The 22050-nt window shown below is 42.1% G+C and overlaps 1 protein-coding gene across 1 annotated transcript in view; it reads right to left on the reverse strand.

Moving 5' to 3' along the window:
• Positions 1–22050, reverse strand: part of INTS3 (integrator complex subunit 3) — a 383756-nt gene that overhangs the window by 288574 nt on the left and 73132 nt on the right. Inside the window, exons 2-3 of the mRNA XM_069218194.1 lie at positions 13330–13413; positions 3426–3509 (exon numbers count right to left, since the gene is read on the reverse strand). Coding sequence (XP_069074295.1) covers positions 3426–3509; positions 13330–13413 — 168 coding nt within the window. The remainder of the gene's footprint in view (positions 1–3425; positions 3510–13329; positions 13414–22050) is intronic.

Here is a 22050-nt window from a genome sequence, read left to right on the forward strand (position 1 = left end):
ATTATGGCATATGTTGTGTGTACTGGTGAATTTCAGTGGTTTCGTTTGTTTAAGCCGGAACCAGAATGCAGTTTGTGACTTTTTTCCCCACTGAATTTCATTTTGTTTATAAGGTACTTAATAACCAACCACCACTGAACACAGCCTGTGGGTGTATGTAGCTAGGTTGGGGCAGGGCCCAGCTACAAGTCAAATGCTGCACCTCAATGGCCACAGGTACCTAACCCCCTGGGGTGGTCCCAGAGTCAAGCCTGCAGCCAGGCCTTCCACCTAACCTGTTGCAAGCAGCCAACATCTGCTGTGCACAGTGGGGGGTGACCAAAGGTTCAGGCACCCAGCCAAGTACCGCACCCATGCCACTGAGAGCATCCAACACACATTATGAATAGGACAGGGACCCCAATGCTTGGGCTTTTTATGTTTTGGTTTGTGGATCCTTACTTGGTAAGGTGAATCTGGGGCAGGCTCCATGCCTTGTACTGGAAACCCAAGGCAATGTTCTGACTTATACAGCTCCTTTCGGTGGTTCGCAGTTTCAAATACTTATCCGTAAACACCAACTAGGCAGTGCATCGGCTGGAGCCTCATGTAATGGTTTTTCAGGATTTGGGGATTTCAAACACCTACAACAGAAACTGGGGGCTGCATTAACAAAAGAGAATCCCTGTTCCCAGATGGCGATCCTTGACAGCCACAGGTGGATCTGCAAATCCCACAACCACTTTAATTGTTTCTTTTATTGGCGTTAAAAGGGTGGCCCTTTGAGCGCCCCTCCCTACTATAGGTTGAGGGTGAGGATGCCCACCCAGCCCCCCTATTTGGAGTGTTATCTTTTTCCGCAGGACGTGCAGAGACTGTCCCACATCCTGAAAGGGCTGAGCCAACAGAAATGTTTCCCTACTCGCTCAGTCAAATCACTCAGCTATGCGGTCTCAAATGAATATCAGCAGATTCGAAAGAGGTGACGGAGGAAAAGGCTCCCACATCCAATGCAGAGGTGCTAATTTTTTAATTATCTGCACCATGCAGGATTCGCACCTTTGAAGCGGCCAAGGGATATAAAAAATGTTAACCCTATTAAGACTGCCCTGTAACTTTTTATAAGCTTATACCTCAAAAACTACTGTACCAATTTATGCCAACAAGAGCAAGCTTTCTCAGAAAAATTCTACTCTCACGCCAGGTTTGTGTAAATCCATTCACCAGCTTGGCTGCAGGCATAAGCAAAATACCAAATGGAGGCTAAAATGAGAAGAAAACTTTTTTCGTATCCCTTTCCCTTTAACCTTTTACCCTTGGATCGACCTAGACGAAAATTAGCACCTTTGCTGGCTACGCCAAGCGAGATTGCTACATTTGGTGCAGAGCCATTCACGGGGAGGCAAAGCTTACAGGCAAATAAAAAAAAATCCTTTTCAATGGAAAGTGCAGCTGAACCATACCTACACAGAGCCAACACAAACATTTACATACTAGGCATATACACACACACACACATATATATATATATATATATATATATATATATATATATATATATAAAAATAAAAACACACTACCCCGCTGAACACTATAAAGAAAGTGCAAGTCTTTAAAGAGTTCTGTGGCCATATAGAGGAACGAAGCCGAAGGCAGAGTGCCTCTCTAACGACATGGCGCTCTGAGGTGGCTTGCAATACCCTTTTATACAGCAAGGGGTACTTTATTCCTTATAATAATTCATCACCTCACCCATCCTCCAAACCACATAAATCATTCATGTGTTGCTCCTTCATATGATGCACAAAAGTAGAATCTGTACTACAAAACTAAACACACCAATGAACACTTAGATTTTTGTTGCAAAAAAGTTAGTTTAATATAAATCGGATTTAAAAAATGCTGTAGCTTAGAATCTGTAGAAACGCGGAGATTCTCTACATGGTATAATTACCTAAATGTGCAAAACTTAAACATGCTCTAAATATCTCTTTTCAGCGGATCACGGTTCCTTTAGAAAAACGTAGCACAAGAAAAAGCGGCTACAATTTGTTTTGGTTGTTTAAACTGCAGCTTTTATTACGATCTGTGACCTCCCTCTCATTCTGGCTCTAGCAGCCGGCAGTGTAACGTCAGAACTGTTTGTTAAGTTTGCGTGAACCGCGGTCAAATCAAAGAATCAGCGCAGGAGCACCTCATAAAGTAGAATCCAAGTTAAATGGAAGGGTCAAAACCCACCACCGGCTCCGTGAAGACGGCGGTTCAGTATTCACCAACAAGTTGGGTGGGTTCTAGAATTAACAAGCCTCGCAAGGAAATGCCAGCAGAGGCACAGTAAATAAATCTCCGATACATTCATAAAATCTATTTTAAATTAGCACAAGTGATTGTAAACAACCTAAACTCTTAAAAGTGTAGAAACATGCAGGGAGAATCTATCTTTCCTATATTTACCTAACGTTTGGCAAAAATAAACATTTTGACTTAAATATCTCTTTTCTGCGCATCATTGTTGAGCTACAAAAACAGAGCTGAGGAAGGAAAAGCCACGTTTCATTTGAGTTTTTTAAAGTGCAGCTTTAATTATGCTCCGTGATCTGCCTTTCCCTTGGTCTGTGAGGTCAGAACTCAAGTGTAATGAGTTATTGCTGGTGAGCGGCTACATCGCTTCTTTACTACAGCTTGAACAAGCAGTTTCCTTCCAAGTGTAAACACGAATGGACACTGATTGGACTTCAACTGTTTATATTTTGTTTAATTTCATAAATAAACTGTGATAAAACATGACCAATGTTGACTGATAGCGTATTAAGGTTATTCTACAGCTGCAGAGTTTACCGGGATGTTAAGGATTTATCATTTGCAGATGTCACAAAACAATGTTTCCAGCAGAAACTGATGAAAATAACTCTACCAAATAATATAACCTTGCGGCGTAATTTGGTCCTCCGTGCTGCATAATCATAGCAACCCTGACAATGATAAAGGTGGACAGATTGTTTTGGGGGCTGTCATTATGGTAATTAAAGCCATGTTATCCAGGGAAATCAGAAATAGTTTCCATATCTCAAAGTTCCCAGTGAAATATGGGTTTTTTGTGACCACATTGTATGCCAGGTAATAAAGAATGACGACAGTCTACACAAATAAGGACATCTATCCACGCCGGACTGTGACACTGGGATCTGAAGGGCAGTGTGTGTACATAATACCATAACTTTGCCACAGGACTGCCACCTGGCAGTCACAATTAGTGTTCGAACCATAACAACTGTGTGTCACAGGCTAACAAAGTAGAAGTCTATCCTGTCACTAGGTGAGCTACAACAAGGTCACAGGGACCCATTCCCAATTACCACTTCCCCTCTCACAACAAACACCGGCTATGTTAGACTTCATGACCAAAAGAAGCAGCTATGGCCAACATTAGCTGGGTTATCTCTTACCCGTTGAGCCTGTGCAGGTTCTGTGAGAACTAGAGTAAAAAGTCCTAGACATACTTCTTCATGCTGTGTGGGTCCTTTACAAACCTAAAATGGGAGAATAAAAAAAGAACCTAATTCATACACCAAAACATCAGTTCCGCACTTCTTAAAAACACCTTTTTACATCAGAGCGGCTTAAATGAGCATTTGCATCAGGTACAATTCAGACAAAGCGGGAAGGAGTAGAGGTGAAAGTCTGGAGGTAAAGCTTGGGCTTTACTGAGCACACAGACTGAATACCATGGCTGACAGATACTCAGTCTTCTCAAGAAACTGGAAAGAAAGGCAATACAATTCTTCAATCTAAAATCCATTGCTCCGTTAATAGGCCCTGGAATCAGGCGACTTTAAACCAAGAGCCCAGTTACCTGCGAGAATGACGAGCATTGGCAAAGCCAATAGGTATCACCTAAGAAAGAGCTATTGGCTTTGCAAATGTGTTTTAGCAAAGCTGTTGTAGTAAAGTAAAGTGGATTAGAGTGGAGGGGTGGAGTGATGCAGAGTGGAGGGGTGGAGTGATGCAGAGTGGAGGGGTGGAGTGATGCAGAGTGGAGGGGTGGAGTGATGCAGAGTGGAGGGGTGGAGTGATGCAGAGTGGAGGGGTGGAGTGATGCAGAGTGGAGGGGTGGAGTGATGCAAAGTGGAGGGTTAAGTGATGCAAAGTGGAGGGTTAAGTGATGCAAAGTGGAGGGTCGCAGAGTGGAAGGTCGAGGCGGGTCATACAGATGAGAAGCGTAAAGTGGAGTAGTGTGTCTTAGTGGGGGGGTGTCATAGCGTAGAGTTGATAAGTGCTGTAGAGTGGCAAATAGTGGAGTAGAATGGAGTCGAGTCTTGTAGAGTGGAGTTACGCAGAGTGGAGTACGTGCACTGCATTAAAGCGAACACATTTTAAATTGAAATGATCATTACAGTTGCACATGTACAGTTTTAATGATAAAACTATTCAGTGAACAAATAATGTGTGGAAATCAGCATCACCTACTGGACTGATTTGGTATAATCCATTAAAATATTTGTTTCAACCACACTTCAGAATTACATAAAAATGCTACATTTGTGATTTCCTAATTCTGATATATTCAGTTCATTTACATTTTGCTGCGTGCAGCCTTTTTACATTCTCATACCCAGCAGGCTTATCATATACAGGCTCTCATTTTGCAGTGGGGAAAGAAAAGTTAACTCACAACTCCATGGGGAAGACCGCCTAACATTTAAACTCTGTCTTTGAATGCACAGCAAGTGTGACAAGATATAAACAAAATCTCAAGGCAAGTTTATTGCTCAGTTGCTTCTGGACTCCAGCATGTTTATTCCCCAATCCCTACTTCCAGTGCATAAGGCATGGGCAAGAAATCGAGAAAACGGCTTAAGTTATGCTACAAGAAAAGAGCAATGACCAAGAAAACAAGCTGGTTGATCGAGAATTGTTCCTCGTAGGCATCTGGTAGTGGTGGACAGGAAGAATCAGTTAGGCAGAAGGATAGGAGGCAGGAAACCTTTTTGAAGAAACACAGCAGGTTACTATTGTTAACTCTCATGTAGAAGGCAACTGGAAGTGCACATACTTTCTTGAAGTGTCTCATGAAAAAGAAAAAAAAGTTCCCAAAAAGTGAGCACTCGTGGAAGAATACAAAGAGCAAGTAAGAGAATTGGTAAACAGGCCAATCTCCACGGAAGGGACAAAAACATGTCAAAAAGCAAAAAAAACAAATAAAGCAAGTAGACAGCCAGCAAATATGAGCTACAAAGCCAATGGTAAGCAATGAGCAGAATGCATACCCAGGCAAGCTTTCATATGCCCAAGAATTCTTCCGCAACCAGATAGCTGCACTGTCTAGAAACAGTAGATAGATCTGCTTTAGTCAGCATAATGAATTAAACCCAGCACCAAGGAGTTACATGCATGTTGCACGGCTCAAGGTTCCTAATCAACTGCTTCTTTTTTAAAGTTTCATTATAGAAAGGTTACTAAAAGTGATTATTTCGCATAGCAATAAGTACATGTGATATTCATACATTGCACTTTTTTTTTTAAAGCTTTAAAAAGTAAAATACCCGGCTCAAAATGACAAGCTGAGTCCCTTTGTTTCCTCTATGGCACTGACATCACGGGTCAAGCTCTAGCCTACAACAGACTCATACATAAAGTGAACTGATGGTTCTTTAGGCTAGGCGTCTGTGTTGGGCACAGTTGGAGCTTAAAATAAGGTGCCTGACTCGCCCCCTGGAGGGTGCTGTTCCACGGGCACAGCTCAATATGTTCCAGGGTTGGAAAGCTGCACCAGAACAGGATTAACACATTTCACAGGGCCTGGTAGGATCCGGGATCAAGCTGAAGAAAAGTTTCCTTATCTGGGATCCCGATGGATCACTCAAATTTCCAGCAGTGATTCTGATAGTCAAGTCTCAGGGTATGTTTGGCCTTATGGTCCTAAACCAGATGGTTTCACAGTCCTGAACCAGATATGCCCTTGCAGGTATTCTCAGAGATATACAGAATAAAATACCCTCCCCGCCATACATTGTATTGAAAGTCACTTTGGGGTTCTCTAAACAAAGAAGAAAGAGGTCGAAGGCAGAGTTATCTTACGAAGTGTTGGGAAACAAACAAGCATAGCTGAAGTGCGACACCCATGTCACAAACAGCTCTGTTTGAGACAGGGCCTGTGCCTAATGGAGGTAGTCAAAACAAGCTCATGGAGGAAACCTTGGCCAAATAAAGAAGCAACATGTCAGACACAGACACATTCAATCTTAATCAATGGGGTTTTCTACAATATGTTCTGCTATGCCATATAGTTTTGCACTGCGCCTAGTATGGTTTTGGAGCACTGTTCGGAGTTTGAGTACATTCACAACCTTACATATGTATATTAAGCAAAAATAAACTTGTAAGGTGTAGAAATTGTGGTCAGCAGGGTAAAGGAGAGAAGGAGGTACTTGAGATCTTGATCAGGCAGGAGATTGAAAAGTTATGTGTCCATAGTAATATTCCTTCATTATGGTATCTTTTCGTTTTACATAACCATTACGATATTTGCATGCCTTGGGAGTGATCCTGTAGTACTTTAAAATGAATTAAACCCTGTCTTTTTAAAGTTAATCTTGAGATAAGCACGCAACACCAGGCACCAGCCCAGCCCTCTTTATTTTGTTTGGAGCCAACTAGAGACATTCCGCAACTTCAAGAGTAGCACCAAATGGGAAACGCATTTCACTTAAATGCTTTGAATCATCTTGTAGGAAGAAGCCAATGCTTCTTTTAAAATAGCTACTCTCAGCATGGCTTCATGGTTTCTTGCTACTCTGGAGGTAATTCCTATATTTCTACTATAACACGGGCAGCATATTCAGGCAGCACTAAAGTAAATGCCGTTACATCTGTTCGACTCATCGGTTGCAGAGATCTGGATTGTGTTTACTTTCTCCAAAACTCTATGCTATCCAAAGCCAGCAACTGAGACATGGGCTCCAATGGTTTGTCACTGCATGAAGCCTACACATGACTCGATAATGAGAAGCCAGAGAACAAGTGGAATCCAGAGTGGGATGGTGCATGGGCTCCCATTGCATCTCCTTACGGAGAATCCCAGGCCATCTTCAAACTTTGGAGCAAAAATATTTTTTCACATTTATGAGATGCAAATCTTCAAAATCCTTGTAACTGACAAAAGTTCTACCATTCAGTATTCCTAAAATGATGGGATTGTGGCACCACATCACGAGGGGACTGGGGGGGGAGGGAGGGGTAGTTTATATATATATCATTTCTGTCCTATTGGCACTTAGAGACACTTGGTGATAAGAGAAGCATGGTAATGTCAGAACTCGGACAAGCAAGGATACACTCATGCTGGGGGTCCATAGAAAAGTTTTAAAGTAACAAACAGTGTTGTCTAGAGCAGCTTTCCTGTCCTAGTTACACAGTGGTAATTTCCAGCCAGTTGAAATGGAAAAATTCACGACAACGAGAACTTGGAAACATCCAATAAAGTGGGTATTTTTTTCCTGCAATCTGAAAGATTATGTGTATGACAGTTACACATATTTTCTTACCTGTAGATGCAGCTTTGCAGCTTGAAGATTTTTTTTAGATTCACATGCTGTGCATTATTTTTCATTTAGTGGTTGGGTCCAGAATGATTCCTCTTTTGCAGTCCTTCCTCTATTTTTTGTTTTTGTTGCGGGGCGTAGACGGATACCCAATGTGGTGCTTTCTATGCCCTTTCTGGTAAGCTCCCACACCTTTGATTGCAGTCTTTAGATTCTTTTTTTTTGTCTCCTTTGATCTTTGTTATTTTTATCCTTCTTTTTTCTTCCATCTTCCTGGTGAAGGTGGGTAAGTGGCTTGTGAATCTTCTTCAAGCTGCAAAACTACACCTACAGGTAAGAAACTATTTGTTTTGCAGTATGAATCTTTGCTGGATTCACTTGCTGTGCATCGTTTTTGTAGCTTTGTTTGGTAATTTTGCAGTGTTTGGGTTGAAGATGGACACTGATAGATGATATATATGTATGGCGGCAACGTGGTCATCTCTACACACATTCACAAAACACAAGTGCATAGACATTCAAATGAACAAACAGATGTTTTAACATGATTTGTCCCACTTATGTTTCCTTGTTCATTTTAATGTCTATGCACTTGTGTTTTGTGAATGTGTGTAGAGATGACCACGTTGCCGCCATACATATATATCATCTATCAGTGTATTTGCTAGAAATGCAACAGTTGCTTTTTTTTTTTTTTTTTTTACTTGCTGAGTGAGCTTTTGGGGGTGAGCTTAGTCTCTCCCCTGTGCTTCTGTGGCATAGCTGAATAGCCTTTAGTTACCCCATATTGTTGTCCACATCTTCCTGCCTGACCTTGTCCTTTCAATGTATTACATTATAGTGCATCTTGTGTCGAATGTGTATGCTTTTTCTGCTTGATTTTTTGGATCTTGAAAAAACTTGGTATTTGTACAGTTTGGTTTATGTGGAAGTGTGAAACTTTCTTGGATAAGAACTGTGAATACGTACTCATGACAAGTCTGTCTTTGTAAATTGGTAAATCTGGTTCTTGAGGCGTGAGTGCTTGTATTTCACTCATATTATGAAGAGACGTTATGGCCACTATGAATGCTGTTTTTAGCATAAGCATTTTCAGTGTGGCTTTATGCAACGGCTCAAACAGTGACTTCATTAACTGGGTTAGTACCACATTTATATTCCATATGGGTGCCAGAATCTTCCTTGGTTGTGCGTTTCTCTTTGCTCCCTCCAAGAACCACTTTATTACCAGAGCTGTAAAGAAGCTACTTTCTACATGACATCTTGTGTGGGGCACTATCGCAGCTAAGTGTATTTTCAAAGATGCATATGTTAGTTTGCAGTCTAGTAGGTGCGTTAAATATTTCAATACTATTGGGTCTTTAGTGTTATTCCTTAGCAAGTCCCTCTTAATACACCATAATGAGTAACGTATCGACTTAGCAACGTACCACTTCTATCCTGTTGGCTTTCTTACTTATCTAAGCACAGCCTTCATGTTTTCTGTAGTTTCAGGTGGCTGAATTCTAGGTCTTCAGGAGCCATGCTGCTAGGCTCAAAGACTCTGGTTCTGAGTGTAGCATTCTTCCTTCGTCCACTGGATCAGGTCTTGATGACTTGGTAGTTTTATGATGTTCCCTTGTGCCAGCTCGATCAGCTCTGAAAACCATGTCTGCCTTGCCCATCGAGGGGCACTTATATTAAGAGTCATTTTGCTTCTCCTGCATTTGTTGATCACTCAGCAGTGTCAGAGACAAGCATATGCAAATGTCCTTGACCAGTCTATCCAGAGAGTATTCACTAAGGATTGATGGTACTGTAGTCTAAAAGCAAAGTTTCAGCATTTTGCGTTTCTAAGGGTTATGAATAGATCTGTTTCTGGAGTTCCCCAAATCCTGAATATTTTTTGCAGTACTCAATTGAGTTCCCATTCATGGGCGAATGATACTGGTCTGCTGAATTTGTCTGCTTTCACATTGTTTTTGCCTGGTAGGTGAACTGCTGTTATCTCCATTTTCCTCTGTGTTGCCCACCTCTGGATCTCTTGTGATAGCCTCAATAAGGCAAGGGTTGGAGTTCCTCCTTGTTTGTTGATGTAAAATATTGTAGCTGTATTGTCTGTTTGTATCAGTACTGTTTTCCTCCTTAGCTCTTTCGGAAAGGTTTTCAAGGCTAGGGACACTGTTTTTAGTTTGACGATATTGATATGTTGTACCGCATCCTGTTCCTTCCAGAGTCCCCGACTTTGAGTGAGGCCAAGTGAGCTCCAAACCCCTTATGTGAGGCATCTGTTGTAATTGTCACTGTGTGAGTTGGTTGCACAAATTTTCTCCCTTGTGATATGTGCGCTCTTTTCCACCATGCCAACTCCTCTTGCACTTTCTGCGTGACAGCCACTAGATCCTCCCAACTGCCTCTACTGCTTGTAAGCATTGGTTTTGAAGCCATTCCTGGATTGGTCCCACGTGTAGCCTGGCATATGGAATCAAAGGGATGCATGAAGGCATTTCCCCTACTAATTTCCGCACTGTCAGAGTTTGCCTGTTCTGGTAATGTCGAGTCTCCCACAATAGGAACTATAGTCTCTGTTCCCTGAATATACCTTCCCTTAGATTGAGTTGATCTTTGGTCCTAGAAATATATTTTCTTGCTCTGGCGTGGGGGAAGACTTCTCTATGTTTTTAGAGAAACCCAAATTGAATAGGGTTTTTTTTACCTGTTATATATGATCTCTACATTTGCTGTGTGAATTTGCTCTACCAAACCAGTCGCCCGGGCAGTGATAAGCATGCATTTCCTGTATTCTTAAGTGAGCTGCAAATGCCGCTAGACACACTGTAAGGACTCTTGGCACTCATTTGATCTCAAATGCCAGCCTGTGATATGACAGTGAGTCCTGTTCACCACAAACCTCAGGTACTTCCTGCGTCTTGCATTCATTGGGATGTCTAAGTATGCATCTTTTAGATCTATAGTTGCTATGCAATCCCCTGTTTGCAATTGTGGGATTACTTCCTGCAAAGATGTCATCTTTCAGCTAAAGGATGTATTTGGTATATTAGCCTGTACTTCTGGCATAAATCACAAATTTCTGAGTCATGAGTGATGGCGTAGTGTGATCCCGATCATCATCTGGCGGCTTGATGTGTCAGGCGCATCTAGTGCCCAATTCAGGCAAGTGCTGGCAATATTCTTGCCTTCTTCTGCCAGATGTGCCTGTACTGTTCTGGCAGGTGCACATTAATTCAGCCATCTCTTCCCACTGCTAGTAAGCATGCCTGTTTAGGAAGGCATTAGAATTGGCAATGCACCACTGATTGGCTGCAATCCTCTCAACTTTTCTCCCCCTGAGCTCCATCCTCTTACTCTCTTTGTCAGGAGGTGGCTCCGATGTCAAGAGGGTGCTCGACCTCTTCCGTGCGGTGGAGATAATGACTGCATCCTCCAGCACTGAGCCCTTGATGTATGATGGGTCCTTGGGTGAATATTTTAGTTTTTTCTCCACCCTGGGATTCACAGCTCTACAGGTTATAGATTATTTGAAAGCCTCCCTTCCCTGATCAAGGACCCCAGGCAGCATTGGCAGGAACTGATTCCTGGCTTGTAACAGCAAGAGGGTTTCTAATAGGATACAAAAGGGTAACTGCACTTCATATTTGTCACCAGCCTTCTTGATTACCTGATTATATTTGCTGATGTCGTCCGGAGGCGAGGGCCTCGACTGGTACCAGTCTGCCGGTCCTCCCACTGAGACTCCATGTACTCTGACTCCACTGAGCCCTGGAACAAGTATCCTACTTGTTCCTCCTCATAGAAAAGTTCTTCCTCCTCCTCCTGAGGCTGATGTTACAGGAGGTTCGATTTCTTCGACCTCCTTTTCTCCTTGAGCCTATGGTGCCAAGGTTCTACGTGGAATTTGAAATCCCCTGTAAGGATTTGTCAAATTATTTTTTTCTTCTGCATCAAGACAGCCATTTCTGCCTCGAAGCGCCTCTTCTTCTATTTGATTTCTGCCGAACATTCTCGGCATTGAGGCTAGTCGTCGATTTTCTCTTTGACATCAAAGATCGAAAAGTCTTTCCCGCGAGGACTGGGTCTTTTCTGGAGATTCCTCTCTTGCGGTGTACCTTTTGAGGGATTGGAGGGGTTCTTTTTTTCTCAGGTCTTGCCTTTGGTAGACAAATACTTCAACAACAAGGCTATCCTTGCTGTTCCAGAGCCTGATCTTCGGGACTCAGGCACGGTTTTCAGAGTCGAAGCTACTCTCAACCTCTGGTCTCTTGTCCTTCTTGGTTGGCTGGGTTTCGAAGACGACGATCCTCTGGTTGGTGCCCGATGTTTCCCCTTGGCACTTTCCACAGCTTTTTCCTCCTGGTCACTCGATTGACTCAGATCTCTAAGGGATGGGGTCTTCTTCTGTCCCTGCACGGTGTGATGTGTCCTTCTCTGCTTCTCCCTCGTTCTCAAAATCTTCAACGTGAAGACGTTACAGGCACTGCAATTGTCACTTGTTTGGTCAATGGTTGCAGAGATCAGGTGTTGGTCCTTCTGAACAAACTTGTGGTGGCATTTCAAGCAGAACTGGAATGGAGTCTTCTCCATTAGGCCTGGTAGAGAACCCCATATCTAGGCATCCTCAAAAACAGTCAAGAAAAATTGTCTCCTTCCTTCTCAACTTCCCCCTGGCACCCCTCAGCTGCCGCTCTTCTCCGATTTTAGTGTTAATTTTCGAAAACATCTCAGCACAATTTTTGTTCCTCGCGGTGGAGAGCCTTCAGCCAAGCATCCAGACCCAACGGCAGAAAAAAAGAATCTAAAGATGACGACCAAACGTGGGAGATTCGGAGGAAGAGCATACAATGTCACAGAGAGCACCCAAAAAAACAGAACTACAGGGAGGACTACAAAAGAGTGGTGAAATCTGGATCCAATCACTAAATGGCAGAATAATGCACAGCACGTGAATACAGAAAAGATTAACACTGCAAAACATACGTCATTACGCTCTACATGAATGAAAAGGAAATAAAATCGGCGACTTCCCTGGACAGAAAAGACTATTACATTTGTTATATCAGCCAAGGCATGATATGTGATTTGAAGAACAACTATCCAACTATATTATATTATAGTTATAGGGACAAGTGCTTAAAAACTGGAAAAACAACATAGAATCATCTATAGGCGTTGCATTCTGTATTTACTTCGGACCCTGGTAACTTGTCAGTGAATAAAGAATTGAAAATTTTCTCTATCTCTGGATGCTGGAGTTTTATAGCAAAATTAACGAAAATAAATGCGTGTCATTTCCACACTCATATGGAAAGAAGTAAAATGGATGTGCTACACCCACGCAGCCCTGTTATGAAATCTCTGAATCCCAATAAACCACCATTTTTGATGCCGACAGCTCCAGTATCATTACCTCTACCAGACACATCCTAATGTCAGGTTCTATGAACACCTCCTGTTCTTCCTTGTATGCGGGCTTAGCCTGCCAGATTACAGCCAATTATAGGATCACCACAGGGACAGACAGGGCTCATAATCTTCAATGTTTACATCTTCTTGCCCTCCAGAAGATGATGATATAACCTCAGTGGGCCGAGCACCAACAGAAGGTACACATATGGTATCGGCTCACAGCTCTGAATCCTAGATCAACATCCTTTAACAGCTGGTTAAACAGAAATCACAGTTTTACGTATGCACCGGGAAACAATTTAGTTCTGTGCTATAAAAATTGTTTGTTTCCTTACTTTTCACACCTTGGAGGAAGAGTTTACAAGAGCGAGCCATACGAAGACATACACATTAGAATCTAACTCACGTGTGCTGTAAGAGCGTCGTTTGCTTCTCTCTCAGACAGTCCATTTATCATTGATGTCACCAGTGCCATACATCGCTCCAGCCTCTGGAACCAACAAAACAAGACAAATTAACAGGAGAGCCAGTTGAAGGCATGAACTCGAAGAGGAAGGAAAATATCTTCAACATGATTATGGTTGCTACGATGCTCATGGTCTCTCTCTACACACTTCAACAAATTCCACAGTGATACACCAATGTACCATCCACAAGACCATAATACACACGTCACTAAATTGCCTTTTTGTAAAGGCACACATTGGCATATGCGCGGAGCTGGGTGGACGAAAAAGAGGTGCTAGGGAAAAGACTAAAGACATATCTATTAGGAAGCCGAAACAATACACAAATGTGGACATTATAACGCTTTCTAAAGATCTGGGAGAGATACTGTTCGATTATCTTTCAGATAAAATAAACATCAGTGTAGACTCGGACTTTAAAATAATTCCAGAAGTAGCAGTCAGCCTCTGGAATGTCCAGAAGAACCCTATGGTTTTCAGAATTTAATGTATTGACTTGTGAGGACTGTGATAAATTATTAAGCAGCTGCAAACCATCTTGATAACCTGAAGACTTAATTTCAGGGCATTTTCAGAGCATCACCTCATCCATCTGGTATCAAAAAGACTTCCTTTTCAACAAGCGTTATGCCAGAGTTTAAAACAGTGACTTGTCCATATTATTTTTTTAAAACCCTCACTCAGACAATCTAAGCCTGCTAACTAGAGACCTATTTCTTTAATGCCCCATATTTCAGAACTACTAAAAAAGCAGTTGTCTCAATTACAGAAATGTGCAGAGAAAAAGCAGCTACTACGTCCTGTACAAGCTGGTTTTACCATTGGTGCTGTTGATGATCCCTCCATGGGGGTGCGCAAGCTAATACAGTAATCCTAATTCTTTTGCATCTCTCTTCAGCCTTTGTCACCATCAATCACACCATACTATTACATCGCCCAATGTCCTACTCAATACGAGCGATCACACCATACTATTACATCGCCCAATGTCCTACTCAATACGAGCCCTTGTTTTAAAATGCTCACATAGTTCCCTTTTGTAGATCTCGGGTAGTTCAACTGGGCTCTTTCAATCACTCATTTAAATCTCTACCTTAGGATGTTCTGTAGGAATCAATAATTTCAACCCTGCTATTTAATCTATATCCTCACTATTTAGCAGATCTGCTGCAGACTCTCAATGTGAAAATGCATGTCTATGCAGAGATCAAGTTGATTTTCTATCTACGTAATGTCACTGATAACGCTCCCTCTGACCTTTCTCCACTCTGGTCTTGTCTGACTAAACTGTGAAACCTAATCCACCAAAATCAGCAAAATGTGTATGTAGGGGTTAAAGTATTTCGCCATCCTTCGGGGATCAGTTCAGTGAGTCCTGAATCTAACCACTTTTTGACTTCCAAATACCTTTGAATCATAACATTTTATCACTGACCAAATCCTGCTTTTGTCAAATGAAAAAAAAAATTCTTTAAGTTTTAACGCACCAAATGGGAAGGACGGACGATCTGTCCACGGACAGGAAAGCTCTACCCTGCATCTCCCTTTATTTAATCCCTATGTACACTACTTTCGGTGGATGTCTGCAGAGCCAGGATACATACTGATAAGAGACAGAGAGCTTTACAGAACACAAAATATGATTACAAATATTAAATTTAAATTCCAAGACAAGGGCATTTAAGGTGTAAATGAAAGTGATTTGAACGCCATTTAAAGTACTATTGAAAAGTAGAAAGAATAAGGACCCCTCACCCATTAGGAGCAATAAAGAAAAGCCAATACTTCGAACAGATATCCTTCATCAGCTCCTATGATAAATCTGGTTCAAATAAGATAAATGGAAACTGTGTGCACGCTAACTCTAAAAGGGCATTGTTTGGACTTGGGTGCTCCCTTGTTATCTGGAAAAAGCAATGCGTCTCTGACGAGCTCTAACAAGAAAAAACTTTGTCAGGGGCTGCTTTTATTCGTTTTGGGTTGGATTGGATGGTATTTCACAATTCCAAAGCTATAACACTGTCTGGAATGCTAAAAGACTCATTTTTCAGTTAATTGTGGGTAGCACTTTCAGATCCAGTGCTTTAAGACTTAGCTACAAAAATGACAAAAGGATTTTTTTTTTTTTTTTCTTTAGCTCGGCATGAATGGCACTGTGCTGATCATATATTTAAAAACTCTGCTAGAAAAACAGACTTTTCAGGTGAGCAGGTTTAGAGTGTTGCTCGCCACCTTAAACTTGGGAACTCCTCTGATGTGTATTTATTCATTTCGGGCCACACGAGGAGCAGGTTTCACAGTCAAGACTCCGAGGAGTCGTAATGCGTTGCCTTTTTGTGTCCTACATAAATGTATAACCCTATAGCGATCCACATTCCAGCAAATCTGCTCCTTGGAGCTGTTAACGAGCGCTGTGACGGATTCTCTTCGGATACACGCTGCACTTCCTGATGAGGGCAGTCTGCACTGATTACTTTCTATTCAAGATCAGCAGGCTACACAGCATGCTGCTTTCTGGCAGAGGCATCTTTCACATTCATTCCAAGGACTGGCATTTCTAAAGGAATGAACAATGTACGGCGAATGCTAACACCCCGAGTTTTTAGACATTTTAAAAACTTTCGCCAAATGTACTTGAAAGGTGGGCTGACCTTCTCGGAGGGCATGAATGGATCTATACTCAAGGCAGCCTAATTTAGCAACGGGGTGACAGAAAATGACTCGCTAAAGCTTTTCGAATGTGATAATGTGATGGATGTTCAGCAACCAAAAATAAACTAGCAGCTGTATTTATGAATACAGCGACTGCAGTGATTATGATTTTGGAGACGCAAGCGGGATAATTTGAATAATGCTGTGAGCCATGCATAAAGATATGCGACAGGAAAATAATTTCAACATTTGAACCGTGCTTCATTCACACCGTTTTCTTTCGAAGCACTCTGCAATCAGAACGACGCTAATTCAGACGACGTACGTAGGTGTGGCTGTGTACCACAAAAAATGATAGGACTTCCTCAGAGGAAGAGGGAAGGGAGCTGCCACGAGCAACTCGGTTTTATTGGCAGACCCAAAACGTTGTGCAGACCCCAAGATTTCATAGCAGCACAGCCTGGCTGCTGATCACAGCACGACAACAACCAGGAGCATTCCCACTACTCCTCAGAAACATGCGTCTACGAGAAAGTCTCATTATTATGAATAAGTTAAAGATACTCTAATTTTCTATTTTCGCGTTTTTCTTTGATATAAATTCCGTTGGACTCGATACACTGAAAACACGCTTGATACGCATAACTAAATGGAACGCGCGCTTTAACTAATCAACTACACAAGTGAATGCAAAGTAGCCCCTTGGGGGAAATGCTCCTTCCTGAACAATTTGGCCAATACCGTACGTTTGAGATTCATCCGTGCTGATGATTTATTTTCAGAAAACAACGATTGAAGAACTTGGGAAAAGCCAAACGTGGCCCTAGGGTACACTCGAGAGGTTGTTGCATGTTTACAAGCCACAACGCTATTACTTTTTTTTTTTTTTTAGTACAGTTATGCTAAAATGACAAAAATCGAGCTTTACAGTTATGAAGCACCCAAAACATGTTTTTACGTATATTAGCTTGAGGAGTTTAAAGAGCCATAAAGACACAGGGGATCATTTTCATTTGTAAGAGATTAGCTAACCACCATAGTGGCAGCAAAAATCAATACTTTTTTAAAGCACAAACCGACGGTAAATTAATAGTATTAAAGTGGCAACTGGTGGTCCCTGAAAGTGGTGGGGTGTAATACTTTCCACGGGTTCACCTCACTGTTTTCAAAATTTACCATGGGTGTCCTCACACACAAATGTACTTGCACATACTCAGTGTTTCACAATCACTGACACTCTGTACTGGTGTACAGGGGCTTTAACTTGAACTCCTGGGGTACAGAAGTTCTGCTTCAATAGTGCAGCAGGCGTAGTTGCACCAGGGCCCCTAATGAAAGGCACCCGCTACACCACTGATAATGGCAGCCCTGACTCACTGTCACCCCCTCTCACAATTTCCACTTCACTCAATCATACTGCTTTACTCACTCCCGAACTTTCACTTACTCACACACACTCACTCATTGATTCTCACTCTTTCACTCTCGTTGACACGGTCAAACACATTAAACTTACACACACTAGTACTCAATCTCATTCTGTCTCAATCACTCACAAGCACACAGATAAACAACGCTGAATTATTTCTTTGCTGGAAACTCAGACTCTCCATCGCACCGGTAGAGGAGTAATCCGGTACTTGATATTGGAACCAGCAAGCCATGATTCCTAGTCAAGAGGCAGACATCACAGAAGAGTCAGGTTTAAGAGGAAGACCCGCCTCACGCTCTCTCCCAGTTTCTTGATGGGACTGGAAGCACAGACATTATCAGAAGCTGTGACAGTGCTGGGTAGCCTGGTCCTGCTGCTCGCTGTGGCTTCTCATTTAACTCGGGGATGCACCGATGTGCGCACTGACAGCCCATATTAGCAGATATACTACGCTGCATGAGACATGCACAGTTTGTCTACTAAATAAAAAGCAATGTGCCTGTGCTAAAGGATTGGAGTTGTACTATGCCCCTCACATGCACAATCCTTACATCTAACTACACAGTGCTGCGTTTTCAAGCAACACTCTGTGCCTGGATCGTCACTCAGCCGTCTTGTCCTCCTCTTGTCATCAGGAGCTTGGTTGGGAGGTCAAGAGGGTTAACCTGGGCACTGCGGAGTTCACGGAAACACAAAATTAGTGTTTGCATAAACACTGCTGAATTAAATTATTACATGTGTAATAATTTAGGAGAAAGCAGTGGCTCTGTGAATTATGTTGTGCCTTATAGATGGCAGAGCTGCACTCGGGAGCACCTGAAGAAGTGCTGCCACAGAGTACATAGCATAAAAAGATGCTCAATGCCTGATTACTACCACTGCAGCCGTGATGGTGAGAGACGGTGAAAAGGCCACAGACAAGTAGAGAACTAATCCGTTTTTGTACATGAAATAAGGACAACACTCCCAACAAAGACGAAGGTAACAACACTGCCAAATGGTAATGAGCCTCCTACCAGCACTACTCCATTGATGGGTTTAGATACGCTGCATCAGTAGCACAGGTACAAATACTTGAGCCAACCAGAACCTCTATTAATTACTCTGTGTGCATTATAGTCCATTATTTGTATGTTGTCCGTGTCATTTCAGACAGGAACTAATTATATGCAAATCATTCTTGATTTGCATATGGCTGGGCCCAAACTGGGGTGGGGTGGTAAGCAAAAGAATTGTTTGGTTTTGCATTGCATTCATCATTTGTGTTTGCTTCTGTCTCCCTAAATGCCCCAGGTATGCCTAGATGTGGGTCCTGGGCTCACTATACCACTGGATTCAAGCTAGCCTAGCTCATGAAGGGTGATACCCTGAAACAGGTCCCAGGATGCTTGTCTCCAGTCCAGGGAGGACCTAGCCTGGCACTTCGGGCTGGACTGTTCCCATGGGGAACAGAGTCAAGACTGATTTGCATACGGCTGGGCCCAAACTGCCCAAACTGGGGTGGCATGGTGAGCAAAAGAACTGATGGATTAAACCCAGATCTGTGACAGGGGGTGAATGTTTTATTGGTTCTGCATTCCGTCCATCATTTGTGTTTGTTTGCAAAAAGAGTCCAGCACAAACTCACAGTCTAAGTCCCTTTGAGCAAGGAGGCAATCACTGGAACAGATCTGTGGAGAGGCCTTTAAGGTAAAATCATCGTGTTCAGTTTCCAAGAACGGATGGCTTCACATAAGTATGGATTTAAAAACAGCTTTTTTTATTTATTTCAAAAACAACATATGTTTGTCTGTTTAAAGGGCTACCATCAGACTGAGCATTCCAATTTACTTTGATGAACATCACTTTAATTCAACATTCCAATTGCCAGACCTTGTTCCAGAGGGCACAGGGCAGACAAAGGCCAGTGGGATCAACCGTGTTAGTTGATTTGATTTTTCACTGGTGTCCCATGGTCTGCCCTACTATGGGTCTGCAAACTGAGCCAAGTACAACCCTTTCTATACCGGACTCTCAGGGTAATGAGGGTGAGCAGTCACAGGCTTTGCAAGGAGGTAATACAAGAGAGAAGGGATGGCTGGGGGGGTGGTGGGACAGCAAGACCTCAGAACGTAAACTATAGAGACAATAACTTAATGTCTACTCAGTTCTTGTTTTATAGAAAAAAAAGTACTTTAATTTCACAGGAGTACTAAATACTACACAACCCAATAGGTACGATACACAGGGATGTATTAAGCTCTGTTCTAACAGTGAAGCTCTGTTCTAACAGTGAAGCCCTACTTAGCCAAGCCGCCTTCCTGGTAACCACTATCCTTTCTGTTACGGTTGCGATCATGCCATCAATTATTTCCTCAAGCTTCTACAAGCTCAGGTAAGATTAGGCCCAGTAGCAGATAGCTTAAAAGCTCCCACTTCCCGTTGAGCAACTCAGTTCAATGTTTTTATTATCCCTTTCAAAAATAGACTCAAGAGGGCGCTTCAGGTGCTGTGGGCTAGTACACTCGCCTTAGTCTCTGTCCTCTGGTGCAGTTTACACCTTGTGTTTTACATGAAGAATGTCTGTGGCAGTCCAGGCCTGTGGCATACAAAGATTACATTCACCCATTGGCTCTTCTTTCACAGGGAAACAGCAGCGGAAGCCTCAATGAGATACAGGCTTGCGTGACAGTTTTGGAGATTCTGGACTGTGGCAGAATACAACCCAACAGTGATGCCATCCCCGTGCCCCCCCACCCCAGTTAGCTATAGTGAGACAGTCAGTAGTGGCAGCCCTTCAGGCAGAGTTCTTTGCAGTAATATTTTTGGAGCCAGTTGCATCCTCCAGTCATACAGGGTTCCCTGTTTTCATGGCAATAAGATTTTGCTCTTCTTGTTGGTAGCCGCAGAACCAATTTTTTCAAACCTGCGATGGACTGCCAGGCTTCACGCAAATAATCATTCTGGTACAATCTTGCTAGACCTCACCATGTGAAAGAAAACCCTTGGCTTTTCCTCCTGAACAGTCTCTCCTCCTATAAGGCCAGACTCTCAGGTTTCTAGGCTCTTTAGACAGATCATCAGCTCTTCCAGTAGACAGTACAGACTTTTCGTGACATTACCTTACTTATTAGTTGCATAGTAGGTCTTTAATTACTCATCAGAGCACCCAGTTTCTTGGTCTAGAAAAACGCTAGTCTGAACAAAGTGGGTGAACTGAATTCCAAGTCAATTCACATTTTCCAGACAGGGGATGTGGTCCACTACCTGAGGCTTCAGAAGCAGTTTGGTCTGTTGTCTTTAAAAATGTCACTTTCAGGCTGCTCTCCAGACGCAGCCTATGTGCAAAGTGATTGCTATGAGGATTAAAATCCTGAATTCAAGGTACAGCTTTGAGATGCCATAAGATATGTTTCCTTTTCCTCCAGTATTTAAATATTTTTTTAAACAATACTTTACAAACACTGGCAAAGACAACAGCTCAGCACTTGCATCACAAAGGAGAGAACTACTCATTTGCCAACTTTTAAGAAATGGATTAGTAAAGGTCACCTTGAACCAAAACCCACATAGCTTGTTTTTTTCGCTAACCAAAAAAATTACAAATTTAGCTGTTTACTGATAAACTACAGATAGTTATTCCCATTATGTTTTACATGCTGAAAAAGCTTTGACATGCACATAGTACTCATTTTGGTTTAAACTCAATGATATCAATAACTTCAACTTTGGCAACAAACATGTTCTAGGGTCTAATACATTTCACAGACGCAGCATTCAATCGAAACTTTTTGATGAGGACAAAACATTCTGCTTTAATTGGAGATTAGAGAAAACTGATAAAGATATTCCAGATTGAACAGATTTATTCATCTATAAAACACATTGTACACCAGCGGGTCTTCAAGACTACTTGTGTGTTTCTGCAAGACGGTATGTAATTACATGCACAATGCCTTGAAGAAATTAATCTGATTTGGGTTCTTGCGGATGTTCATTCGAAATCTAAGTCTTCCAGACAGCAGGTTATTAACAGTAAACCAAAAATAATTCTACCATCCCCTGACAGAAACAACACGAAAACAAGTAGAAGCACAGAAAAGGGCCAATAATCTATCAAGGTTTCAGAGACCTCTTTTCCAGAAGAAGCACCACCAGGGTCAACCAAGATTTTTTCTGAAAACTTGACAGACGTGGTAAAGTCCAATAAATATTAAATGATCACCTAGAATTTAAATCATGGATCACCCTCGTTATCATAGAACTGACAATGGGAAGAAAGAAAGGATGACAGTCGCCTATTTAATATAAAAATCTGGCAATCTCTATGGAAGGAAAGGAACAAATAAACACATTAAAAGACTATACAGCTCATACAAAATGGAACCAATAACTAACAGGCTCGTTCGGCAGATATAAAATTGGGAATGTTGCTCTCCCTACTACATCTCTGTGGCTAAGGACATCAAAGGTTTACATGAGGAAACAAACTGTTTCATACAGCCCAAATTCAGCCAAAGTGCATCAGAGCTTTACATGAACACAAGTTACACCGCATAATGTCAGGTTAATTTTTTTGGGGGGCAGGGTGAGATTA

The sequence above is a fragment of the Pleurodeles waltl genome, chromosome 12 (genome assembly GCF_031143425.1).
Source record: "Pleurodeles waltl isolate 20211129_DDA chromosome 12, aPleWal1.hap1.20221129, whole genome shotgun sequence".
Lineage (NCBI taxonomy): Eukaryota > Metazoa > Chordata > Amphibia > Caudata > Salamandridae > Pleurodeles > Pleurodeles waltl.